Here is a 25,442-nt window from a genome sequence, read left to right as displayed (position 1 = left end):
AGTGCATCCACACGGTCAGGTCTAGGACAACAGCCAACAGCTCCTGATCACCAACGTCGTAGTTCTCCTCCACCAGGCTGAGCTCTTGGAGAAGAAGGCAGAGGGGCGGAGCTTGGCCCCGGATAAACCTCCAATAGTAGTTGGCAGACGTCCTCTAGCAGCCAGCAGGTTGTCCAACCGGATGGCCATGTCCACCAGTTGGTTGAAGGACAACATGGTGTCCCGGCAGGCTAGCTCCCAGGGAGAAGTCCTGCGCAGTCCTCGTCCCCTGCATCAGTTGGACCAGCCGCTCGCCCGCCTCTCTACCTTCGGGCGGGTGATCGAAGACGGCCCGAAAGAGGCGAGCGAACTCCCCGTATTTGCCTAACGCGGCTCCTCCTTCACTCCAGACCGCGTTGGCCCACTCCAGGGCTTTCCCAGAGAGGCAGGAGACGAGGGCGGACACCTTCTCCCGCTCCAATGGAGCCGGGCTGATATTCAAATAGTATAACTCCAGTTGTAGGAGGAATCCCTGGCAGAGGGCATCTGTCCCCTGGGAAATCCCGTGGTCAGGATATATGGATCCCTCTGGGTGATGGGGTGTGGGTGGCTAGATCCGGTCATTCAGCTGGTCCCGAAAGATCGGGTCCTCTCATCTCCAGGTGTTGGACGACCTGAAGAACCAGATCCATCGCTTCTCCCAAGCTGGCTAGCATCTTCGAATGCTCCCGGACCCGTGCCACGACTCCAGGCATGTGCTCCTCTCCTAGTGACTCCATGTCGGGTGTGTGATTCTGTGATGAAGTGATGTAGAAGGAGTCAGGCGCAGGAGGGTAAATCACAGAATAACAGGCTTTATTCCGCAATTTCACAGTTACGCAGAAATGCGTCAAAACACTCACACTGGAAAATACACGGCACATGGGGAAATATCCTGGCGATACAAAATACACGGAGCTCCACCAAGCTTCACTATCCTCCACAATAAACAATCACACACAAAGACAAGGGGGCAGAGGGAACACTTATACAGGTACTGATGAGGGGATATGAACCAGGTGTGTGTAATAAACAAGACAAAACAAATGGAATGATGTGATACGGAGCGGCAGTGGCTAGAAGGCCGGTGATGACGAACGCCGAAGCCTGCCCGAACAAGGAGAGGTGGCAGCTTCGGAGGAAGTCGTGACAGTTTCACTTATCTCTTGTAGACTGCTGTTGCAGTACCTAATTGTTCCTCCACAGGCCTTGGGACCCTTGTCATTACCAAAAAGGGTCAAATATGTCTATATTTTTTAAACAAAGACATGCTCTTTCAAATGATAGATTTTCAATCCCAAACATTTGAACAGCTCCCACTGTTGAGACGCACACTACTAAATGACTATTTGACATAAGCAGGAAGATAGTTTAAGAGTGCGTAGGCCTACTATTAAAGCGTATGCAATATGCATACAATCTCCACAAAGATACACTACACCATGCTCTTCAAACTGACTAATTGATTTCCAGTGTAAGTCTAGGCATTATGTCATGGAGCTACATTAAGTCTTCAGGTCTCAGGCAAGTTAAGTTACTTGTCTCCTCATCTGAACCACCTTCAGTTACCTTTCATCCCCTTTGACCTCCTCCTCGCAGACCCATCTAGATCATGGCATCAATGTGACGGAACAGGGTTTGGATTCGTGTCTCTTGCGTTAGCCCTCTAAACTCAAGCCTATCGTTATCCCAGAAAGCTAATGCCAGTGACACTCATCGTGCGTCACCACACTACCTGTCTTGCTTCATGACAAGGCAAACTGAGGATGTACTTGCTGATGTTTTGTCTTATGTTTTTCACAAGAACTCTCGCAAAAAAATGGTTTGATTCTGACCGATGGTTAACATGCCCCATGCCAAATAGTCCTTGAGGAGTGGTAAACGTGAAAGCAAGAATGCAAATCTATTAGGAGAGGATTAAAGGACACACTCATGTGATGTTGTACTGTATGAATATGGAGCAGGCTGGATTGCTTCCAAACAGATACACTCTAGCAAAGGCTTAAATAGGGAAGTTTTTTCAAGGTGATAGATTCCAAGGCAACTTCATGAAATACAACCCCGGTAAGGACACGTCAAGATTCACACCAAGCTCCCTATCTGTATTAATTTATCACCGGCAAAATGTGCAAGTCTAAAGATTATCGTAAACTTTAGATTTCCGACGATCCTCCCTGGTTTGCTATCTCTTCAGAGGCTGAGGAGAGTCAGCAGAAGGCCCTGAACTGTCTCCTTCAGCCCTGTAAATCCCACTTCCTTTTCCCAGTCTTTGACACCTCAACACTTTTATACAGTTTTTCTTATTTCAGTATTTAAAATGATTCATAAAAAGTGCATAAGTAGTTTACAAAATATGAACGATTAATTTAGTGTATTTTATAAATCAGTTAGAACCTATTGCTTGAAAATGTATGCTTTTTATTTTGGTGCTTTCCAAATAGTTAGCTTATGAAATATAAAACATTTTGAAAGCATAAACAACAGATCATACTGATGTGCAATAACAACAATGTACTTTCTTTTTTGTAATGTATTCATTGAGAAGTTCACATAAAATGTAATAACCTACGTTTCTGGCTGCTCCCAAGACTGGATAATGATCAGATCAGAGGTTTGATGCCAATACCTATTATATGGGCCATCGGTTCACTGTTTCTTGTCCAACCAGACACTGGTCCAAAATAAGCATCCTCGGCTCATATCATATGACTATTTGTTCAGAGACCGGTTTTTATTTGGCTTCTCAGCACTTCCATGACAAAAGGAATTATTTGATAAGCGTGTCAACTCTAGGATATGGTGCCCTTGGAGAATGTAGCCTACCCAGTTGCCATAAAGAAGGTCATGCCTCCTCAAATCCTCCTAAAGGTAAGCCAACGCTTATCTAAGTAAGAGTATTTCCACAATGGGTTTTGAATGGATGTCTTCCACTGAGGTAAGCTACTTAAACAGTTCACTTCAACTATTGAAATCAAAGAGAACCCTACCAGGTAGAAAAAAGTGATACGCTCATCATATTATCAATGCCAAGTAATGAATTGATTCATTCAGCCTACATAATACAAATAAATAAAAGGTAGAGTTATTGAAACAACGATTAGTATCAAATACAACACCAGCAGATTAAATCACAGGCCCATTCCCCACAATATTTTCCCAATGAACATGGGATTGGAACCGGTGACCCTCCGGTGTGTGAATTATTTGAAAGAACTCATCCACCTGGTCAAATTATGTCAGCATGACAAAATATTGAGGTGAGGGGAATTTGTGTTTTTCTAGGGTGAAAGTAAAAAATAAAAGTATTGGTATTTTATTTGTAAATGTTTCAATTATGGGAGTATCAATGAACAATTATGTTTGTTGAAAAGAGGAAAGGGAGAGCTATATTTCAAACCTATTTTTGAGTTCCTAGGTCATATTGTATGGGGACATTGCCACTGCCAGTATACAATAAATCCCAAGCTCTTTTGTTGCCTCTCTCTCTCACACATATTTTTCTGTTACACACCCACACGCATACACACACAAATTTACTCAAAATGTCACATGTTGAATGCTGAATTTTGTTACGAATATTGTTTGATCTAAGAAAGGCTTGGCTATTTCTAAGACTTTGTATGCTATATTGCTTCATTTCCTGTTACAAAAGGAATAAGCTACTAGCAAAAATTGTGACAACCAACCCCATACTATGTGGCATCCAACCCCACGATGGGGCTGGTTGTCACATGTGGACAGAGTGTGTTTGATGGTTTATAACTTGATGTTGGAATAAGGTATGAGGATACAAATGGGCCCCATTTCAACCCAATACCTTGGTCTTTCTCCTAATATAAAAACATGTATTGAAATACACATGAGAGTAATGACAACCAACCCCAGTATCCCCTGTCTGCTGTTGTGTTGGTATAGTTGACTGACTTTAATACAACATTGTGCAAAGGTCTGGTACAGCAAACCTATCAAAGGAAATTACAGCTTTCCCATTGGGTAGAACAGTCCCTTCATGGAATGACAGATAAAGAGCAGGTGTTCACAGCCTCCAAAGGGCAGCAATCCATCTAGCAATAGAGCCTGTGTTTGGCACAGCTGCCAAGCCAGAACATGACCTGCAGCATAGCAGTGAATACAGCTAAAGAGACATAACCATACAGTGCAAAGCTAGCAGTAGCCTATTGCACCATGGATCAATACTGACCAAATTCCTTTATCTAGATCAAATTGTATTTGTCAAATGCACTGAATACAATGAAATGCTTACTTATGAGCCCTTTCCCAACAATGCAGAGTTAAAAAGTAAGAAAATTAGCTAATACAAATTACAAATACTAACACAATAAATAACAATAACGAGGCTATATATAAGGAGTACCGGTACCGAGTCAATGTGCAGGGGTACGAGGTAGATGAGGCAATATGTACATGTACTGTAGTTAGGGGTAAAAGTGACTAGGCAATCAGGATAGATAATAAACAGAGTAGCAGCAGTGTATGTGGAGCGTGTGAAAGTGTATGTATGTGTGTGTGTGTTTTGTGTGTGTGAGTGTATGTAGTGTGTGTGTTGGAGTGTCAGTGTAAGTGTTTGTGAAAGTGTAGGTAGAGTCCAGTAAGTGTGCATAGAGTTAGTGTAAGAGTCACTGCAAAAAAGGGTCAATGCAATAGTCCAGGTAGCCATTTGATGAACTGTTCAGCAGTCTTATGGCTTGGGGGTAGAAGCTGTTAAGAATCCTTTTGGTGTATTGTGATTCAGTTTTTGCCCATTAATTCAGCGCAGTAACATGAAATAGTCACATAACATAAAATTATAGTTGTCATGTAGAAAACATATTCAATTAATCTACTATTTACTGAATTACACATTTTGTTTGTTATCTGTAGTTTAGTGTTAAACATGACTATGTAACATTACTATGCCAGTCAGTGAATTTTCATTGTAAATTCATACAGTACAGCCTCCCTTTTCCCCATCTCCAGAAGAGGGCGCTGGAATTACAACTCCACTGGGCTAGAGGACGAGAATCAGTTTGACTTTGACAGCGGCATGAAAGCTTTGCCAGCCATTGCATGATTATAAATGCCATACATACAGCCAATAAATAACAGTATTAAGGTTTTACTTCATGAGAGAACTTGAACACAAAATGGTAAAATGTGCAAGGGCAAAGCAATCGCTCCTCAATATTGTCCAAGACAAGAGGGTCTGTAATCTCAGAATTGCATGAGTATTTTGTAGGGGAATAGTTAAAATAGGCCTAATGGCTAGACTTTATACAGTGAATTCAGCTGATCATTTGGCAACCTCTGAAAGTGTACCCCAAAAGCAGTGGTGTAAAGCACTTAAGTAAAAATACTTTAAAGTACTACTTAAGTAGTTTTTTTTGCAGTATCTGTACTTTACTATTTATATTTACTACTTTTACTTCTCTACATTCCTAAAGAAAATTATGTACTTTTTACTCCATACATTTTCCCTGACACCCAAAAGTACTTGTTACATTTTGAATGCTTAGCTGGACAGGAAAATTGTCAAATTCACACACTTATCAAGAGAACATCCCTGGTCATCCCTACTGCCTCTGATCTGGTGGACTCACTAAACACATGCTTCGTCTGTAAATGATGTCTGAGCGTTGCAGTGTGCCCATGGCTATCAGTAAATAAATAAAAAACAAGAAAATGGCACCGTCTGGTTTGCTTAATATAAGCATTTTGAAATGATTTATACTTTTACTTTTGATACTTAAGTATATTTAAAACCAAATACTTTTAGACTTTTATTCAAGTAGTATTTTACTGGGTGACTTTCACTTTTACTTGAGTTTTCTATTAAGGTATCTGCCCAAAAGAGGAGCTAATGCCTTTTACTGTATCTCTAATAGCCCAATGGTGATGGATATCATTCAAATGAACAGTGATGTTTAATAACTGGCCTATACATCTACACTGAACAAAAATATAAACACAATATGTTAAGTGTCGGTCCCATGTTTCATGAGCTGAAATACAAGATCCCAGAAAATATCCATTTGCACACACAAAAAGCTTATTTCTCTCATATTTTGTTTACATCCCTGTTATTGAGCATTTCTCCTTTGCCAAGATAATCCATCCACTTGACAGATGTGGCATATCAAAAAGCTGATTAAACAGCATGTTCATTACACAGGTACACCTTGTGCAGGGGACAATAAAAAGCCACTCTAAAATGTGCAGTTTTGTCACACAACACAATGCCACAGATGTCTCAAGTTTTGAGGAAGCATGCAATTGGCATACTGACTGCAGGAATGTCCACCAGAGCTGTTGCCAAAGAATTGAATGTTAATTTCTCTACCATAAGCGAGGACATGTATGGCGTCATGTGGGTGAGTGGTTTGATGATGTCAATATTGTGAACAGAGTGCCCCATGGTGGCGGTAGGGTTATGGTATGGGCAGGCATAAGCTATGGACAACGAATATAATTGCATTTTATCGATGGCAATTTGAATGGACAGAGATACCGTGACGAGATCCTGAGGCCCATTGTTGTGCCATTCATCCGCTGCAATCACCTCATGTTTCAGCATGATAATGCACGGCCCCATGTCGCAAGGATCTACACACAATTCCTGGAAGCTGAAAATGTCCAAGTTCTTCCATGGCCTGCATACTCACCAGACATGTCACCCATTAAGCATGTTTTGGATGCTCTGGAGCGACGTGTATGACAGCGTGTTCCAGTGGGCCAACATTCCACAGGCCATAATCAACAGCCTGATCAACTATGGGGAGATGTGTCACGCTGCATGAGGCAAATGGTGGTCACACCAGATAATGACTGTTTTTCTGATCCACGCCCTTAATTCTTAATTTATGGGTGTATTACAACGTTTGGATAGTTAACATAACAGATTAGCATAATTAGTTCCGATTATTTGATGATTTATTGGCCGCTACTTTTATTAAATTTTTTACAAATCCCATATCACTATTGGAGGGCTTACCACCTCTGTTCCTGTAGAGCTACTTCACTCCAAAACCAGTAGTAACTAACGTGATTCAGCTTATCAACCAGTTAGTTAGGTGCGCTAGATAAGGGTTTGAAGAAAAATCTACACTCCCATTCAAACCCAGAATCCTACCCTGGATTTCTCAAGATTTCCAACACGATTCAACGAGACAAGATTTGGAAGGATGGCCACACGAGGCTAGTGTTGAACATATCAGCTAACTACATATTGGTGGTGTTCCTGCCTGATTACGTTGAAGACGTTGCATTGCATCAACCAATGGTGGTGCACCATGTCATCGACTGTCGGGCATTACATCGCTATATCATATGATGTGGTTAGCTGATGTGTTAAACACCTATCCAAGCTTTGCGAGATCTGGCAGCCGTCTGCAATGTAGTCATGCAGGAATGCGACCCATATGATATAGCGGTATAGCAATCTAATGCCCGACTGCGCAGTCGATGACGTGGCATGCAAATGACGTGCTATGCAACTATTGGTTGATGCAATGCATTATCTGCAATTTGGTCAGGGCCTGGAACATGACCCTCTGAATCAGGTATGTTAGGTTCGGGTTAGACTGAATACCCACAGGAGGGTAGATCTCCAGGAAGAGGGTTAGGTAGCTCTGTTGTAACCCATGTAAGTACTAGGTCATATTTATTGGTGCGGACCGTAGAAAAACTCCCTTGCAATGAAAAACAAAAAACAAGCGTTTCTTATCGGACAAGTTCAGGTAGTCCCTTGGAGTTTCAGTCCGTTTTCATTCTGTTTGGTGCCTAGTGAATACAACCCTGTACTGCTTCCAAGTCCTAGGCTTTTGTGGGCACACTGCCCCACGACGGCTCATTTGCAGTTCTGTAGTTTCAGTTTTGTTTTTGTGTAGAGAGCAGTCACGTGCATTGTTCGTTGACCGATGGCTGACCCAGATTGTACTTTACGAATTCAGAAAGACTGCCACTGCTCACAGGAAAGATCAAAAGGAACGATGTGACGGACTGGTCGTGGTCTCCCATCTCGTGTAGTGTCTTTAGATTGTTCTGTTATACTGGTCACAGCAAGACTCTTTATTGCCACACATTCAGAGTTGGTGTTCATTGCTTTTGGTACAGCATGATAGGCAAAAACTCTCATATGGTTTTAGTTTGAATTTATTAGTAGACAAGTAGAACATGTTAAGGCACAGTGTGAATTGCATTGACTCTTAAATTGCAAGAGACAAAACAATATAGAACAGCCAGGAAAATAACTTCTCCCTCAACGTCAACAAAACGAAAGAGCTGATCATGGACTTCAGGAGACAGTAGAGGGAGCACGCCCCCATCCACATCGACAGGACCGGAGTGGAGAAGGTAATGACAATCTGTAATGGTCCACCCACACAGACAATGTGGTGAAGGAGGCACAACAGCGCCTCTTCAACCTCAGGAGGCTGAAGAAATTTGGCTTGGCCCCTAACACCCTTACAAACTTTTACAGATGCACCATTGAGAGCATCCTGTCAGGCTGTATCACTGCCTGGTACGACAACTGCACCGCCTGCAACCGCAGGGCTCTCCAGAAGGTGGTGTGGTCTGCCCAACGCATCACCGGGGGCACACTGCCTGCCCTCCAGGACACCTACAGCACCCGATGTCACAGGAAGGCCAAAAAGACAATCAAGGACATTAACCACCCGAGCCACGGCCTGTTTACCCCACTATCATTCAGAAGGCGAGGTCAGTACTGGTGCACCAAAGCTGAGACCGAGAGACTGAATAAGGCCATCAGACTGTTAAATAGCCATCACTAGCCGGCCTCCACCCAGTACCCTGCCCTGAACTTAGTCACTGTCACTAGCCGACTACCACCCGGTTACTCAACCCTGCAGCTTAGAGGCTGCTGCCCTATGTACATAGACATGGAATCACTGGTCACTTTAATAATGGAACACTGGTCACTTTAATAATGTTTAAATACTGTTTTACTAATTTCATATGTATGTACTGTATTCTACTGTATTCTAGTCAATGCCAGTGGTACATTGCTCGTCCTAATATTTATATTTCTAAATTCCATTATTTTACTTTTAGATTTGTGTGTATTGTTGTGAATTGTTAGATACTACTGCACTGAGCTAGGAACACAAGCATTTTGCTACACCCGCAATAACATCTGCTAAATATGTGTATGCGACCAATAAAATGGTGTTTGATTTGAATATATCATAGAATCATGTAGACGTTAAATGTATCTCTACCAGTATAGAGTCTGATAACAGAATGTAGGAAATAGTTGGAATGGCTTTGTCCTAGCAGGTGGAACTGAGAAGCCGTGAACAGTCAGTGCTCTCTGGGTGGAGGGAGGTCGTGAAGAGGGGTGCGATGGATCTCTCATGTCTTTGAGGGGTAAAATTGTGGCTTCCTATCTACATTCCGTTAAAGTCACCTTCCGTGGCCAAAAACGTGAGGGTAGAGCTGGGGAGCATGGGAGAAAAATATAGCCATCTGCATTGTACTCGCTCAAGCTCCTTCTCTAGCTCTTTGGTGCAACTGACAAGCTGAACATTCTCATTCTCCAGTACAACATACTTGAATACATGAGCCCTTGTAATATTGTTATGATATTCTTATATAATCCATATACTGTATATCAGCACCATGTCACCAGGTCAAATTCCTCGAACATATAAATATTCTTGGTGAATAAAGTTTGTTCTGATTTTACAGCCCGTTGTTACAAAGTTAGTTACAAACATGTCAATAGCAACACAACACAGTAACATAACAGTGTACCACGTCAGCCAACATATCATGGAAACAATCTCACTAGTAAATCCTAGCAATAATCAGTGGAGTAGGTTTTTAGTGTGTTAATGGCTAAAGGCACAAAGCTTATACTTAAACATTGTCACGACTTCCTCCGAAGCAGCCTCCTCTCCTTGTTCGGGCAGGCTTCGGCGTTCGTCGTCACCGGCCTTCTAGCCACTGCTGCTCTTCATCTCATCATTCCATTTGTTTTGTCTTTTTTTATTACACACACCTGGTTCATATCCCCTCATCAGTACCTGTATAAGTGTTCCCTCTGCCCCCTTGTCTTCGTGTGTGATTGTTTATTGTGGAGGTTAGTTTAGCTCGGTGGAGCTCCTTGTATTTTGTTTCGCCGGGATATTTCACCCGTGTGCCTTGTTGTTTCCCAGTGCGCCTGATTTACGCACAGGAGTGTTTGACGCATTGCTGCGTACCGCTATGTTTTCGGAATAAACCCTTTTATTCTGTGATTTACCCTCCTGCGCCTGACTCCTTCAAAATCACTCACCACAAACATGCCTTATTGCATCATACGGTAGCTATGGCTGGATGTGAATAATGTGAAGTCAGTATCATCTGCCATGGGACTTGCCTTGCTTGTAATCTTGTATTATGCCTTAGTGATTTCTTAGCTGATTATGGCCCACTTCTCATATGAAGTCTGTGATATGTATACTAATCCATACATAACACTGGATTATGATATGTCATTCTGTTCTTAGGACAAAAAAGATCGTAATTTGTTTCTGATCAAAGAGAGATTTTGAAAGCCTTATTTGACCAGGGAATGACCAGGAGATGTGTGAGGCAGCCACCAGAACTGGACTGTCGGAGAGTATGGTGGAGGTGAGGGCCATTAATATTTTTGTTTTGTATTCTGTGAACATCAGATAGGGTTTTGTATTTTTCTAATATCTCCTTTGGTTCTGTGCAAAACATTTGGCTTAGGACTACTTAGGAAACTTCCTATGGCCTTACTGATGATTCACCTTTTATATAAGACATTAATTGAAAGCATCTTAACCTTCTGCTTCCTTAGATGGTATGTTTCAGCAGCGTCAAGTCTCAATGCATCCCATCACTCTACAAATCAGAATCCAGAACATTTTACAAAGACACACCCACTATACGACCAGTACCAACAGCTGCTATCAGGTCGAAGGTTCAAAACCCCACTCTGTAGAACAAACAGGGCACACAAGTCACTCATATCAACCAGCTGTAACTCACCACCTACAGTTTACCTATTTATCTATTTGTCTGTCTGACCTTGTCTTGTGAAGTATGTCCTGTGATATTTATGTTGTATTTAAGTGAAGTTGTGAATGTTCTGTGATGTGCCATTATTCCCAAACAAATGCCACTATGGAACAATTAAGTATTCATTAATCCATCGTTGTCGGGCTATTGGATTCCCTCACCTGGTCCCAATGCACTCCCTACCCCTTCCCTTTGGCTAGCTATCAGAGGGTTATGACTTCAAATTCTGAAAAAATAACATGGAAATCCTGGACCCTATCCTCTGCTGTTGTAATAATAATGTTGATTCTTATGTTATTTGAACTTTTTCCAGTAGCTATTTGTGTTTTGCCTCTAGTTTCATATCGCCTGGTAAAACCCAGATTCAAAACACCCCCCACTGCCCCTCTGGTTGTGACACAATACAGATAATTAATGGTATATAAGGGCTCCTTTTTCAATAATCTGCAAGATAATACGCTGAGTTGGTGGAGCAATAGTTTTGTGTCTACTCTTTTAATAAACTATTATGTGTAATTACTCTGATTTGAAAATGTGATGCAGTAGTCTTTACTATTGTGTTGTCTTCCTGTTGTTTCCTCTAGAACTGGTTAGGGAATGAAAGAAGAAAACTGTCCTAGAGTCAAGCTGTCCCTCAAAAACAAACTAAGCTCTACAACAGGAATGTGTCAGCTTACAACCTGTTTATGAGTGACCACCTTAAAGCAAAAGGTTTGTGCAGGTTTGGCTTTAATTACCTGTTTGCAATTACAAGAGCAAGGCGGGCATTCAAGTATTGTGGATTGTATGCATTTCTCAATCGGTGTGTCTTTGATGTAGGTTAATTATAATTATTTTTAGATTAATAATCAGAGGGGTTTCTCTTCAGAACTTTATGGGTCTAACGACAAATTCTAAAGTCTACTGACTCCATCTGAAACATATTTCTACTTTGTTTCAAAAAGTAAATGTTTTGTTGTAGTAATGCCTTGATAGAATAGATGGATAAAACAATGTCACTGACATTGTCATGTTTTCTGTTGTATGTCAGGAGTTATGGCAGGTACACAGGGCAAATGGCAGGCATTACCACCTGCCACAACAGCCCATTACAGTGAGGAGGCAGACAAGCTACAGGCAGGAGGTCAGGAGTTGAAGGGAAATCTGAAGGCCTTAAAAGTAAAATATTATTTAAGATGGCTGAAATCAATGGTGGGAATATATACTGTAGGGTCACAATAGTAAATCATGACATTTTGAAACTTTTACTTAAAAAAAGTAATATATTTGGATTTGATAGTTGGAGTTAGATTTGAGAGACAGATTTAAGATCCAGAGAACAGGCATTCTTCTTACGAAAGGATTTCAGTCTTTTTGACAACTCTTTTCATATAAGCATTTTTAGGTATTGTCTTTTTTTACATCTAATTTCATTTATTATTTATCTTGTCTATTTCTACATAATGTTTTGTTAGGTTATCGAGTTGGAAGGTATGGGGGTCAACACAGAATTCCTTGTCCACAACCCTGAGGACCCCATACCAGTCAGCACAGCCTCATCTGGGAGGGGAAAGGAATTTGTTGAGGGCCAGGATCTGATCGCCAAGTTTTCTGTACACTTTTCTGGTACACATATTTTACCTTTGGTAACACTTAACCTCAAGCATACAGATGTAGGATATTAATTTGATCACCCTGTTGCAGGATAACTTTTCTGCAATGCAGGACATTTTTAACTTGTAGTGTATTTGAGGTTTGAAAAGGCTTCTGAAGTTTGTAATTTTCACTTAGAAATTTTTGACTTGATTTTCCCTTGCGATAAATTTACATTTACATTTACGTCATTTAGCAGACGCTCTTATCCAGAGCGACTTACATTATTATTATTTTTTTCATACCCCCTGTGGGAATCGAACCCACAACCCTGGCATTGCAAACGCCATGCTCTATCAACTGAGCTACATCCCTGCCGGCCATTCCCTCCCCTACCCTGGACGACGCTGGGCCAATTGCGCGCCGCCCCATGGGTCTCCCGGTCACGGCCGGCTACGACAGAGCCTGGATTCAAACCAGGATCTCTAGTGGCACAACTAGCACTGCGATGCAGTGCCTTAGACCACTGCGCCACTCAGGAGACATATGTATCAACCCCCGACAAAATGTCAATTTATTATAATCCACATATCACATTTCCTGTTACTGCAGGATTATTTTCCTGCTGTAGCAAACTGATTCAAATTAAGATCACACACTCATATAGCACTGTCCCTCTTTTATTGTTACATCTAGGCAAACCTGCAGCTTCACAGTCAAAGGGGTTTGACAAGGCTAGGGTGCAAGGAGTACAAGCCTTATTCAATCAGAAGTATAGTATGTACCATTTTATTTGAAATAACTATTAAAATGTACTGTATATCTGTGATTCAACAATTCAATAACGGTCCTGCTCCGCTTTTAAGCAAGCTTAAACCTCTAACATTCACAGGCAGAGTTCTGTATACAAGGGCTGACATAAACATATGTGATAGCTGTGCCTTGTTGGTTTACATTGTTGATATTCAAGCAGTGGTGTAAAGTACTTAAGTAAAAATACTTGAAAGTACTACTTTTTTTTATTCTTTTTTTTTGGTCATTTTAGCAGACGCTCTTATCCAGAGTGACTTACAGTTAGTGAGTGCATACATTTTTTTCATACTTAACTAGTTTTTTTGGATGTCTGTACTTTACTTTACTATTTATATTTTTGACAACTTTTACTTTTACTTCACTACATTCCTAAAGAAAATTATGTACTTTTTACTCCATTCATTTCCTCTGACACCCAAAAGTACTCGTTACATTTTGAATGCTTAGCAGGACAGAAATGGTCAAATTCACACACCTATCAAGAGAACACGTGGTCATCTCTAATACCTCTGATCTGGCGGACTCACTAAACACAAATGCTTTGTGTCTGAATGATGTCTGAGGGTTGGAGTGTGCCGCTGGCTATCCGCAAATTAAAAAAACACAAACAATTGTGCCAACTGGTTTGCTTAACATAAGGAATTTGAAATGATTTATACTTTTACATTTTTGCAATGACATTTACTTTTGATACTTAAGTATATTTAAAACCAAATACAAGTAGTATTTTACTGGGTGACTTTCACTTTTACTTTTCCTATTAAGGTATCTTTACTTTTACTCAAGTATGACATTTGGGTACTTTTTACACCACTGTATTCAAGTAAGCAGATTTCTGGATTTCTAGATCACTGGTAGAAGCTTGGAATAATGTGTACACTTGATTGTCCTTCACTAAAGCCTTATTTCTGTTTCTGTTTAGATGAAGCAGGTGGACAGGGCAGAGTTCCATATATGGCTGTGGCTGCCAAGAAGGTGGTCATAGAAGTAGAGGGCATGCCGGGTGGGATAGAGTTACAAAAGCCCTCCCAGTATGGCATAGACCAACTATCTTCCATTTTGGAGGCAGGCCATGGCATCAAGTTCACAATAGGTAATATGCAATGAATGCTCTCTACAATGTTTCAATGCAGAATTGTAATGTCTTGGTCATTAAGATGAACAACATTGACATGTACGGTACAGGCAGTGACTTGACCCATTACTTTAGACCAGGGGTGTCAAACTCATTTTAGCTCAGGGGCCACATGGAGGAAAATCTATTCCCAAGTGGGCCGGACCGGAAAAATCATGGTATATATAACTTAAAAACAACAACTTCAGATTGTTTTCTTTGTTTTAATACGATCAACATACAACATAAAGCTGGAGCCTGAGGACAGTGTGTCCAAAATAGTACAAGCACAACATCACTATTAATCATAAAACACGTCAAGTTTATTTGAAAATTCTAAAGAAAAAGAACACACAAACACACAATGCCTCAGTGATTAACAGAACTGTTTCACAGATCACAGAACTATATCAGGTGTCATTTCTCAGGCAGAAATGTAGATAAAAATAATGAAATCCTGTTCCCCAAACAAGTGCAAGAACCACAGAGTCAAGAATAGGTTAAATATACAAATAAAATAAAAACAATTAAAAACAATAGCACATCAACATAAAAACATATAAACATAAATCTGAAAGCGTTGCTCAAACTCCCGTAACAGTCCCGTTATTTTATCTTTGAACCGCTTCATGTCTGCCACATGTTGGGTCGCGCACACATTTTTCAGACAGGGGAAGTGAGCTGCATCACCACCGGCAAGTTGCGTCTCCCACAATGACAGCTTCAACTTGAAAGAACGTATGCTGTCATAATACTGCGTGACAACTTTGTTGCGCCCTTGCAGCTGTTTGTTCAAGTTATTCAGGTGCTCTGTAACATCCACCATAAATGCAAGGTCCTGCATCCATTCTGCGGAATGAAATTCTAACACTGGTTTGCCCTTTTCTTCCATGAACTGTTCAATTTCTTCTCGTAAATCAAAGAAACGCCTCAGCACAGCACCTCGGCTTAACCATCTTACCTCAGTGTGGTATGGCAGGCCATAGATGTGGTCTTTCTCTCTGAGAAGGCTGTCAAACTGACGGTGATTCAGGCTTCTGGATCGGATGAAATTAACAGTTTGGATGACCACCTTCATGACGTTATCCATCTTTAATGACTTGCAACACAAAGCCTCCTGGTGCAAAATACAGTGAAAAGTCAAAAAATCACGTCCTCCATTTGCAGATTGCACTTTCTCTCTGAATTTTGTCACAACGCCTGCTTTTTTCCCGATCATTGAGGGCGCACCATCTGTAGCCAGGCTGACAGCGCGGGACCAGTCCACTCCGACCCTGTCCAGCGCGCCGACGAGTGCGGTAAAAATATCAGCTGCTGTCGTTGTATCTGTCATCGGCACCAACTCCATGAACTCCTCGGTGACGGTCAATGTGTCATCAACTCCGCGGATGAAAATGGCCAGTTGTGCAACATCTGTAATGTCCGTGCTTTCATCAATTGCAACCGAAAACGCAATAAATTACTTTACTTTTTGCTTCAACTGGCTGTCCAAATCCACTGAAAGATCGGAAATCCTGTCTGCAACTGTGTTTCTTGTCAGGCTGATATTTGCAAAAGCCTGCCGCTTTTCAGGGCACACAATCTCCGCTGCCTTCATCATGCATGTTTTTACAAATTCACCCTCACTAAATGGTTTTGAAGCCACTGCGATTTCATTAGCAATGAGGTAGCTAGCTTTCACTGCAGCGTCACTGATGTCTCGGCTGTGAGTAAACACAGACTGCTGTTTCTTCAGACCCGCCAACAGTTCATTCACCTTCTCTCATCTCCGCTGTCCTTGAAAGTTGTCATATTTGTCGGCATGAAGACTCACATAGTGGCGACGAAGGTTATATTCTTTCAGCACTGCAACATGCTCTGAACACACCAAACATACAGCTTTCCCATTCAATTCCGTGAAGAAATAGGATGACCATTTTTCTTGGAACACTCTGCACTCTGCGTCCACTTTTCTATTTTTTGACAGAGACATATTGGGGCAATGAGGGTGCCAAAGCACATAATGTTAAAAGTAGAAGCCGTAATAAATATCGCTGGCAAAACAAAGTAGCTCATTGGCTGCACGTGCTTGACCTACTTGCTCTGCCCCGGTATAAACAGTTTGCTTGCTTAACACAATTGCTATTGAGCCATCCAGTGGACGCAATTGGAACAGCAGTTTATTTTATTGAAAAATTGCAGCACATTTTGATACTTTACAAAATATATATATATATATATATATATATATTTTTATCATCTCGCGGGCCGGATTAAACCCGTTTGCGGGCCTGATCCGGCCCGCGGGCCGGACGTTTGACACCCCTGCTTTAGACAATCAAGACATTCCCTTTGAACAGATACCCATTGTGTTCCTAATGTTTTGTAAACTCAGTGTAATTGTATGGTATGTAGCTAGAGTATGTATGTTTTGTATGTTACAAATGATGTTTGGCTTAGTTCAAAACTAAATTCCAGATAAACAACAGCTCTGCACCTGACTTTGCACAGCAAATGTGTTCTGCATGACAAAAGAGTAAAAGATAAAGGAGTAATTGTAGTCAATGACCATAATCTTTGCTGGCATAGAAAGAGTCAGTTCAGAATTAGAAATTGGGTAAATGTGTGGAAACTCATTTTCCACACTACATAATGAATGAGGTGTTTCAGTGCAGACACTATATTAAAAACATTTTCAAAATGTATAATATAATATAATATGCCATTTAGCAGACGCTTTTATCCCTAGCGACTTACAGTCATGTGTGTATTCATTTTTACGTATGGGTGGTCCCGGGGGATCGAACCCACTACCTGGCGTTACAAGCGCCATGCTCTACCAATTGAGCTACAGAGGACTACCAATGTACTGTGAATGTAGCCAACAAGTCAACCTGTATTTTGTCTTTGATTATGAAGAACATACTGTATTACCCTACAATTTATCACTTCGTTATTGTGTCTCTGTATTTCTTTTCTTCCAGACATACACAGACATCCTTGCAATTGCAATGAACTACATTATTACTTAGCCACAATTAATAGTTTTTAAATAAAAAATGTTATTCAACATTGTGTTGGGTGTAATTACATTGATAGATCTAGTGAACATTAGATAAGCAACACTGAACTGCACTGGTTGGGCGTGACGGAGAGAAGTTGTCACTACAAGCCTTACATCAAAGTTGCCTGAAGCTGAATGGAACTATGCCCTGACCAGTTATTCAAAATAAAATCCTTGTGTCTCATTTACATAAGGTTGGTTAACTTACCAGCATGGACCCAAAACAAACACATTCTTCACATTTATAAACTACCTTTTTTAAGTTTCATTGCAACCATGGTGTTAATTTTTACTGAAGCATTACAGTATATCAAATAACATGACAATGATCCACATCATATGGGTCAGACGGTCCTATACAACTTTGCTCAACACGTTATACCCCAGAGGGTGTAAATAAAACCTTTAAAAGGTTGGTATGACTTGTATTATTATGATAGGGTACTAAAAGCTATTAGCCAGAAACTTAAACCATGCTTGAAACGGAGCAAACCATTCGGCTATATGGTAAAATCATGTGGCACAATGGAACGAGCCACAATGGAAAGTTATGGTGTAGTTTACAATGCACTGCTGGAATGGGTTATGTGTATATTCAATTCATTAAATGATTGTCATCGATACACTGGGTCACATTTATTTGGATAGTCCGGATTTTCCATCTGTAGATGCTCTACAGACTATCCAAATAAAGTGTTACACTGTAACCTTATTCATTTTGGCAAACAGAGACAAGTCATACTGTAGTAGGATGTCAATGGGATTGAGTAACAAAAGCATGCTCCTGGTCTCCCGGAGTGTTTTATTACTGTTTCTTTCAATCACTGGTGCAATTTTTTACATGTATGTGGTACATTTTCATAACTATTAGCACATAAATCAACAGATCATCAAAATGGGAAATTTTTCAAAACAAGTACATTTTCAATTGACTGAGTACAACAAACATATTCACAAAGTCACTTGTTCTCTGCACCAAATCAATCCTACAATTGGCATACATATTACATCTAAGTATCTGCTTTTCACAATACATTATTCACATAACTTTTGATATGATTTTCTTATCATTTGTTAAAATACATACTAAATATGACTTAATCAATTTGCTCCAAACTGTATTTAACTGTAACCAGTTAGGAAGGCAAAACCCATTTGAGTGTAGATTTGAGTGTAGAGTGGATTATGCAGTGTGAAGTATTGGCACACAGGTCAGAATACTTAATGTAGAATAGATTAAGCAGGGGACGGGGGAACTCATGTTTCTGGGATATGCAGTGAAAAGGGGCAGGTGACAGCAGGAGTTGGTGATAAGAGAATAAAGTAACAGGGAGTAGCTATGCAGATCCAAGAGATTGTGGGACCAGGACACAGCACACAGTAGAGTATAGGAACGTGGCAGTCATGACTGGTAGGGCTAAACCAGACAGAAAGCGGTGTTTAGAGATGGGATAAAACCTTAGGTCAGATATGTAGCAACTACTTACGCTACTTGATGTTGCTCTACGAGAGTTTCCACGTATCTCTCCTGCCAGGTAAGGAACAACGTCCTCTTGTCTGTGAGGGTCTCCTTTATCTGACGGGTCCAAACTTCTGTTCACCTTCCCACCCATGGGCCAGACTACACTCAATCATAGGACTGACAGAAGAGAAAAGTATTCAGTCTAGACTTGAAGTTGAGACAGTCTGATTCTCTCACATCGGCAAACCATTCCATAAAGAGGAGCTCTGTAGGAGAAAGCCTTGACTCCAGCTACTGAAGCCCTGCTTCCAATTCATCTGATTGAATTAGCAGAAAAGGATCATTACATATTAACAAAAATTATGAGCAGAACACATAGAATCTAACCTGGAATGCTGTTTAGCAGCACCATCAACTCCTCCTTACATTTTAGTAATTTAGCAGACGCTCTTATCCAGAGCGACTTACAGTTAGTGAGTGCATACATTTTCATACTGGCCCCCCGTGGGAAACGAACCCACAACCTTGGCGTTGCAAGTGCCATGCTCTACCAACTGAGCTACAGGGGACTCCTTTGCCTCGGTTTCCTCCTTCAGGACCTTCTGCCGACAGAGTTGTATTGCTGGTGCTATAACATATGAAGGTGAACATACATTTCATGTATTGTTTAAAATACATCAGCGCTTTTTTTTGCAAAATGATTTCAACACAATCCTGAACAACGGGTCGTCTCAATACTTAACTGATTTCCAGTTCTACATTTATACCTTGCTTCTCCCTGACCCTGGCTGCGTAGTTGAGGGCATCAGTGAGGGTGTCAACACGATGAGATGGTGTCATCTCTTTTGTGATCTTCCCACATTTTCTAAGGTAGGACCACAACCTCTCCATCTGTTCTCCGTCAGCAAGCCCACTATCAGTCACATACCTGGTACCATCAGTGACCTGAAAAGTAATGTACAATCAGAAACCATAATGAGCATTACAATGTGTGATGATGATTAATTAAGGGACTAGGACAAATTACAACTAGCTGTTTCTTAATATTGCTAGGGCAATTGTGCAACTACAAAGAATTGGTGTTCAACAGAATAAATGATCAAGAAAATGTTTTATTCATTAACTGACAGTCAGCATCATGAGCAGAGGCATGAAAGGCTGGCACTGCAAATGTAGTGTCCACCACCAGATCGGGATTAGTTTCTAAATATCCAAATAATTTATAGTGTAGGAGCAGTTATTTTGTGCATTTTTGTGTAAAATAAAGCAGGTATGGAGCAAAATGTTTCAAGCCATTCATAAAACAGTATCAAGCGATTCATGAATCTCTTACTACAGGGTGGTGGTTAAATTTTAAATACATTATCTAACGTATTATAATAGCTAACATAGATTGATCTATCAATTTTTCCTGTAAATGAGGCTTCAGCTGGCATGCAATGTCTTAGTGAAGAAACTAAATACATCAGCTACACATCTGAAACATCCATTCATCCATCCTTCCATCCATCCTTCCACATGCATCCATCGACATACTTCTCTCCTCTCTTCAGGTTCAGGAACTTCAGCGGATGCTCGTGCCTGCACGCCATCCCAAACACACCAGTTATGTCCAGTTTCTGGGTTTTGGGTTTGGATTGCAGTGCCTCCCCGGCTTGAAATCCCAGGCACCCCTGTAAAATGAAGTGAAAAAAAGTCACATTCACTAAGCAGTTGATGTTTCATCCAATCTGTTCAATTAAAAAAAAAAAATTATAGTCAGAATAGTCCAATGGTAGAGTTGCATCACCAAGGATAAATGGCTTCTCCTGATGTCAAACAAACCTTTAAACTTCTCCAACATTAGCCCAGCTGTTTGTAATACACACAAACACATGTCACACAGACGAGGGCTAGTGAAACTAACTGATTGTGAGATACATCCCATTCTTCAAAATCCAGTATACCTCAGTTGGTGTGTCTGATGCTCCTCCTACAAAGCAGTCAACTTTGTCTTGGTCACAAAAGAACCGCCCAGCATGTTTGGGATCCTCAATGCTGGTCCCAGACAATCTTTTTCCCAAATAGGCCATCAACTGCAATAATTTGATGACCGTTTTCCTTTAAAATCATAATGCAAATAATTAATTATACAAAATTATTAGGGATACAGGGAATGGACATTTGCAAGGGTATTACTTAAACCCTTATGCTCTTTGGGAAACATAGGTAATTTACGCTGTAGTTTCTTCGTGAATGTATCGGTAAATCGGTAGTATCCACTAAGCAGATGATTGGTCCACCTAGCTTTACCAAAGCCCCGTTATCCAGCGTGTTGTGGATCCAGACAGGCCTTCATGGCAACCGTAGCGGCCTGGGTGGCATTGCCACCCACAAAACTTTGCCCTGTCTGGCAATCCCATACTTTACCTGTTTCCGCCTCCCACGACTTGGACGAAGGGTTGGGTTTTTGAGAGGCTTGCAATGGTATTGCCGCATAACATTACTACTGTTTGGCAAGGCAATGATAGAATATATATAAGAAAGACAACAGAAGTTGGATATATTTCCCCTTATAAATTATGAACAACACTGAATGCAAATAAGAATCCCTAGCTTACTGAGACTTTATATTTGTTCCTTAATGGTTATCATTGACATACCTGTGGACAGAGGACACTTTGTTCCATCCGAGGTCAGTGGTGCCAACTTCCTGACAGTCTCTCGTTCAAACTGCCAGTGTTTGAACTCCTCAAATGATTCATTTGTGAGCTTTCGGTAGAGCTCAACTGTCTGTAGATTGAAAAATAAATAGAAAAACTACTCCTCATAGTAAAAAACACTTGATTTCTAATTTAAAATACAATAACTACTTTCCAGCATGCATTGGATGTATGGAAAGCCAAGGTAATCCCCCTCAAAGACATCCCACACTCCAGCTGCAGGGCTGCAAACTGGCGCAGGAGGTCCACTGAAATTGCTGTTTGCGGCAGATGTGTGTGTGTGTGTGGAGGGGGGGGCAGGCCAGAGTCTGTAGCGGATCAGGGTGACAGGTTCCAGCTCACAGCTGCAAAACTGCAGCCAGACGTCATGAGCTCTTCCTGAAATGAGGACATTCCATTTCTTAGATTGCATTGCTAAACATTACATCCGATGTTGGTGAGATGCCTGTCTCTTAAGAACTTTCAAAATGACACCGTATTTTCATCATAACAGAGTGAACAGAGTTATGGTAAACTAGATAAAATGAAATCAAAATCAAAGTTGTCATTTGTGCAGGAATACAGCGTAGTGTGCACAATACAATGAAATAAGTAGATAACTACAGTATATTAAGTACAGTACAGTAGTTGCCATAGAGCAAAGAGTCAGTTCAATTTTCATCAACAGTCTTATGGCTTGGAGGGAGAAACTGTCTCTGAGCATGGTGCTGCTCCACTTGATGCTCTGATACAGTTTGCAAGATGGTAAAAGAGCCAGATGTCTTAGTTTCCAATTTTGATATAAGGCCTATCTCTAACGTCAACAACTGTCAGAAGACGGTTGTACTGGCTGTGACAGTCATGGTCATCTTGTCTCCTCCACTCCCATCGTAGGCCCACCGGGACACATGGGATGAACTGCCCTGACTAAGACAGACAGACAGACACAAAGTTGCTGTAGAACAGACTACAGTAGCTGCAGATTTGAAACTACACTATCAGGGGGATATTTCATTGCACAAGTTGTTAGAAAACTCCAAATCAACTCTGTGCTTGGCACGACAGATTTTGCCACATTTACTTTACTGCTGCAGGGAACTGTAACTTTTATAGAAACTGAACTGTATGTACACGATCAACATTTTTGACTGGGAAGCCATTTTTTTTGGGCCAGAAGTTGACAGGTTTGTTGACAGTACATAAAATACATTACCTTCCATAACTCCAACTGTTGGACAATGTTGGGAGTGCTGTGTGTTCTCACAGCACAGGTGGCACAGAAATATTTATCTGAGCCACAATCCCCACAGCGCCATAGCTCAGCCTTCTCCAAAACTCTATATACACTACAGATGGCGTTGGGTGGAGGACATTCCAGCTCCAGCTATCACCCCTCTAGTCGGGTCTCTGTAAACCAGCCTGGCTCTTTTTCTTCTAAAAGATGGCATCTGTAAAGAAAAGCAAGACAATGACAACTAAGTTTGATTTATTCTAAATAAAGATATAATATGAATTACATTTAAATGATCTGATACATAGGACACATCATTATCTACATAACTATCTACTGTATCATAATGCATGACTAGTGCTTCTGCATCTGCATTGCTTGCTGTTTGGGGTTTTAGGCTGGGTTTTCTGTATAGCACTGTGACATCTGCTGATGTAAAAGGGCTTTATAAATCAATTTGATTGATTGATTGATTGATTGATAGATAGATAGTGGAGTTACTTTGCCTTCACTAAATTATTTTCTTATAGGGAATCTAAAGACAGTTATGGGTGGGAAGTTGTGCTTCGCATGTACATTAACTAGTCTGAAATGCCTCCAGACAGGTGTTGACTCATCTTTGTGCTTCAACAAGCATGGGACAGGAATATTTTGGGCATCTTGGCTAATGGATGATTATTGTTGGAATTGTTATAATGTACCATCTAATACTTGCCTAGTCCAGTGGATCTCAACCTTTTTTGGTAATTGTAGGCCCAATCGCATCTTGCTCTGCCCATAGTGCCTCCAAAGTACACCCTCATATGCATTTTAAATGTGATCATTTGAAATGAGTCTTTCTAAGTACCCACTTTGGATATTGGTTCCTGGTTATATGAATGGTGTAAGCCTTGGCTAGAGAGAGTTTAAATCAATTCGAGAAAGTGTACTATTGCACACTTCGGGAAAAATATGGATATTTAAGACAGACAGGACACGCAGCCTAGCACCTAAAACAGTAAATGACACCATGCCATGGTTCCCGAGAAATTTAAGCCGAAAAGACTGCTAATGCAAAATTGCAAATCCTTTTAAATGGATTACATATTCAAATCGAATTGCACTCATGACATGTTTTTCCCTACTATGGGTCATATTAGCGGCCGGGCTATCCCGGGGTAAAAACACTTTTTAAAATCCATTAGATTAGCTTTTTAAATCACAGTTTTAAAAAAATAAGAAAATAAAGATTAATTACCTTTGACGAAGGGAAAGGACGTCAGAAGATCTTGTAGTTTTAGTTACAGCACAATAAAAATGGTCATTACCGCCACCAACGTATATGGGGTGTAATAACAGCCGCGGTTGATACTTTTTGCCTACTCGGAAATTACGATATGAAACGTTGATTTCAACCTTCTGACCAACTAGTGGGTCAGGCGGCGCCCAACTGTCTGATTCATATCGCGTGATTTCTGATGATTGTTCTCGATTATATCGACTGATTGGTTCTGTATCGGGTGGTTTTTCAGTGTGCGAGTGTCTCCCATACAAATTAGATCTGAGGAGTCACGCACTTGACGTCGGCAGGAAGCGGAGGCTCGGCGTGTCAGCGCAGCGTGACTGACTAGATCAGAACACATCCTCTTCAAATAATAATGTACAAGACATTTTGAGATAAAAAGGCGCACGTAACGACGACTCACCGCTATTTCGAGAGACACAAACTGGAGGTTTTAGATAACCTACATGAGCCAAATGCGCTTCTAAAAACGGGAATTCTCATCCTCCGGGGATGGCATGTCCACCGTAGCATGAACGCATCACATCCAGCGGCTCTGCCTCATTTCGGAACACCTTTTGCCTGGCTGTCCTCGGAACGCTGTGGCAAGCCTTTGAGAGGGGAGGGAAAGCCGCAAGTGGATATCAGAATGTGTTTCATCGCTGTTTAGCAATGGAAGCTGCTGGAATTGGTGAAGGGGCAGTGTATACTCGTGGATATCACCGGACACCGAATAAGCTTGTTCTCGAAATAATTATTAGCGTTGCATCCTCGATTACTTTTGCAATGTCAAAATCAAGGAGATCCTCTTGAGGCTTAAAGTATGCACGGACATTGGCACATCAGTCAAAATCGCCTATCAAGGCACAATATTTACCCGTTTTTATCCATCATTGTAAATAATTTAACTTAATACACCTGCTGTCCTCACTGAAATATGGTTAAGAACCAAATGTATTTCATAGCGCATCAAATGCAAATTCGTTATACGATGTCTCAACCAGATTTACGCTAAATCCTGGTGCGGAACCGCGGGAACTGAGTTCTGACCATCTGCATCTCGCCTTGGGAAGAACCTGTCACCATCGAAGTGGATATGTTGACATTAACGTAAAGATGGGTTTAGTTTTCGGTCTCTTGTGGCTGTTCAACATCTTTTTGGAGGGCATTCATTGCCAAGGAGTGTATGGTAAGCCAATGC

At 41.0% G+C, this 25,442-nt stretch overlaps 1 protein-coding gene and 2 long non-coding RNA genes across 5 annotated transcripts in view; 1 reads left to right on the top strand and 2 right to left on the bottom strand.

Moving 5' to 3' along the window:
• Window positions 1–18,353: 18,353 nt before the first annotated feature.
• LOC121545154 lies at window positions 18,354–19,560 on the bottom strand. Its single transcript, XR_005996202.2, has 2 exons — window positions 19,094–19,560; window positions 18,354–19,023 (listed from the first exon to the last, which is right to left on the bottom strand). It is a non-coding gene; the product is annotated as an uncharacterized LOC121545154 (long non-coding RNA).
• Window positions 19,561–19,564: 4 nt separating this feature from the next.
• Window positions 19,565–24,568, bottom strand: LOC121545153. 3 transcript variants are annotated; one of them, XR_005996200.2, is made up of 7 exons: window positions 24,218–24,568; window positions 22,963–23,197; window positions 21,711–22,148; window positions 21,015–21,168; window positions 20,605–20,741; window positions 19,812–20,013; window positions 19,565–19,696 (listed from the first exon to the last, which is right to left on the bottom strand). It is a non-coding gene; the product is annotated as an uncharacterized LOC121545153 (long non-coding RNA). The 3 variants fall into 3 exon arrangements; XR_005996201.2 differs by having other exon boundaries at window positions 19,836–20,013; XR_005996199.2 differs by having other exon boundaries at window positions 19,565–20,013.
• The window catches only part of LOC121545152 (MAM domain-containing glycosylphosphatidylinositol anchor protein 2), a 219,678-nt gene continuing 218,796 nt past the window's right edge, over window positions 24,561–25,442 (top strand). Inside the window, exon 1 of the mRNA XM_045209210.1 lies at window positions 24,561–25,430. Coding sequence (XP_045065145.1) covers window positions 25,358–25,430 — 73 coding nt within the window. The 5' untranslated portion in view covers window positions 24,561–25,357. The remainder of the gene's footprint in view (window positions 25,431–25,442) is intronic.

This window comes from Coregonus clupeaformis, chromosome 29 (genome assembly GCF_020615455.1).
Source record: "Coregonus clupeaformis isolate EN_2021a chromosome 29, ASM2061545v1, whole genome shotgun sequence".
Taxonomy (NCBI): domain Eukaryota; kingdom Metazoa; phylum Chordata; class Actinopteri; order Salmoniformes; family Salmonidae; genus Coregonus; species Coregonus clupeaformis.
This window is presented reverse-complemented; position numbering and strand designations above follow the sequence as displayed.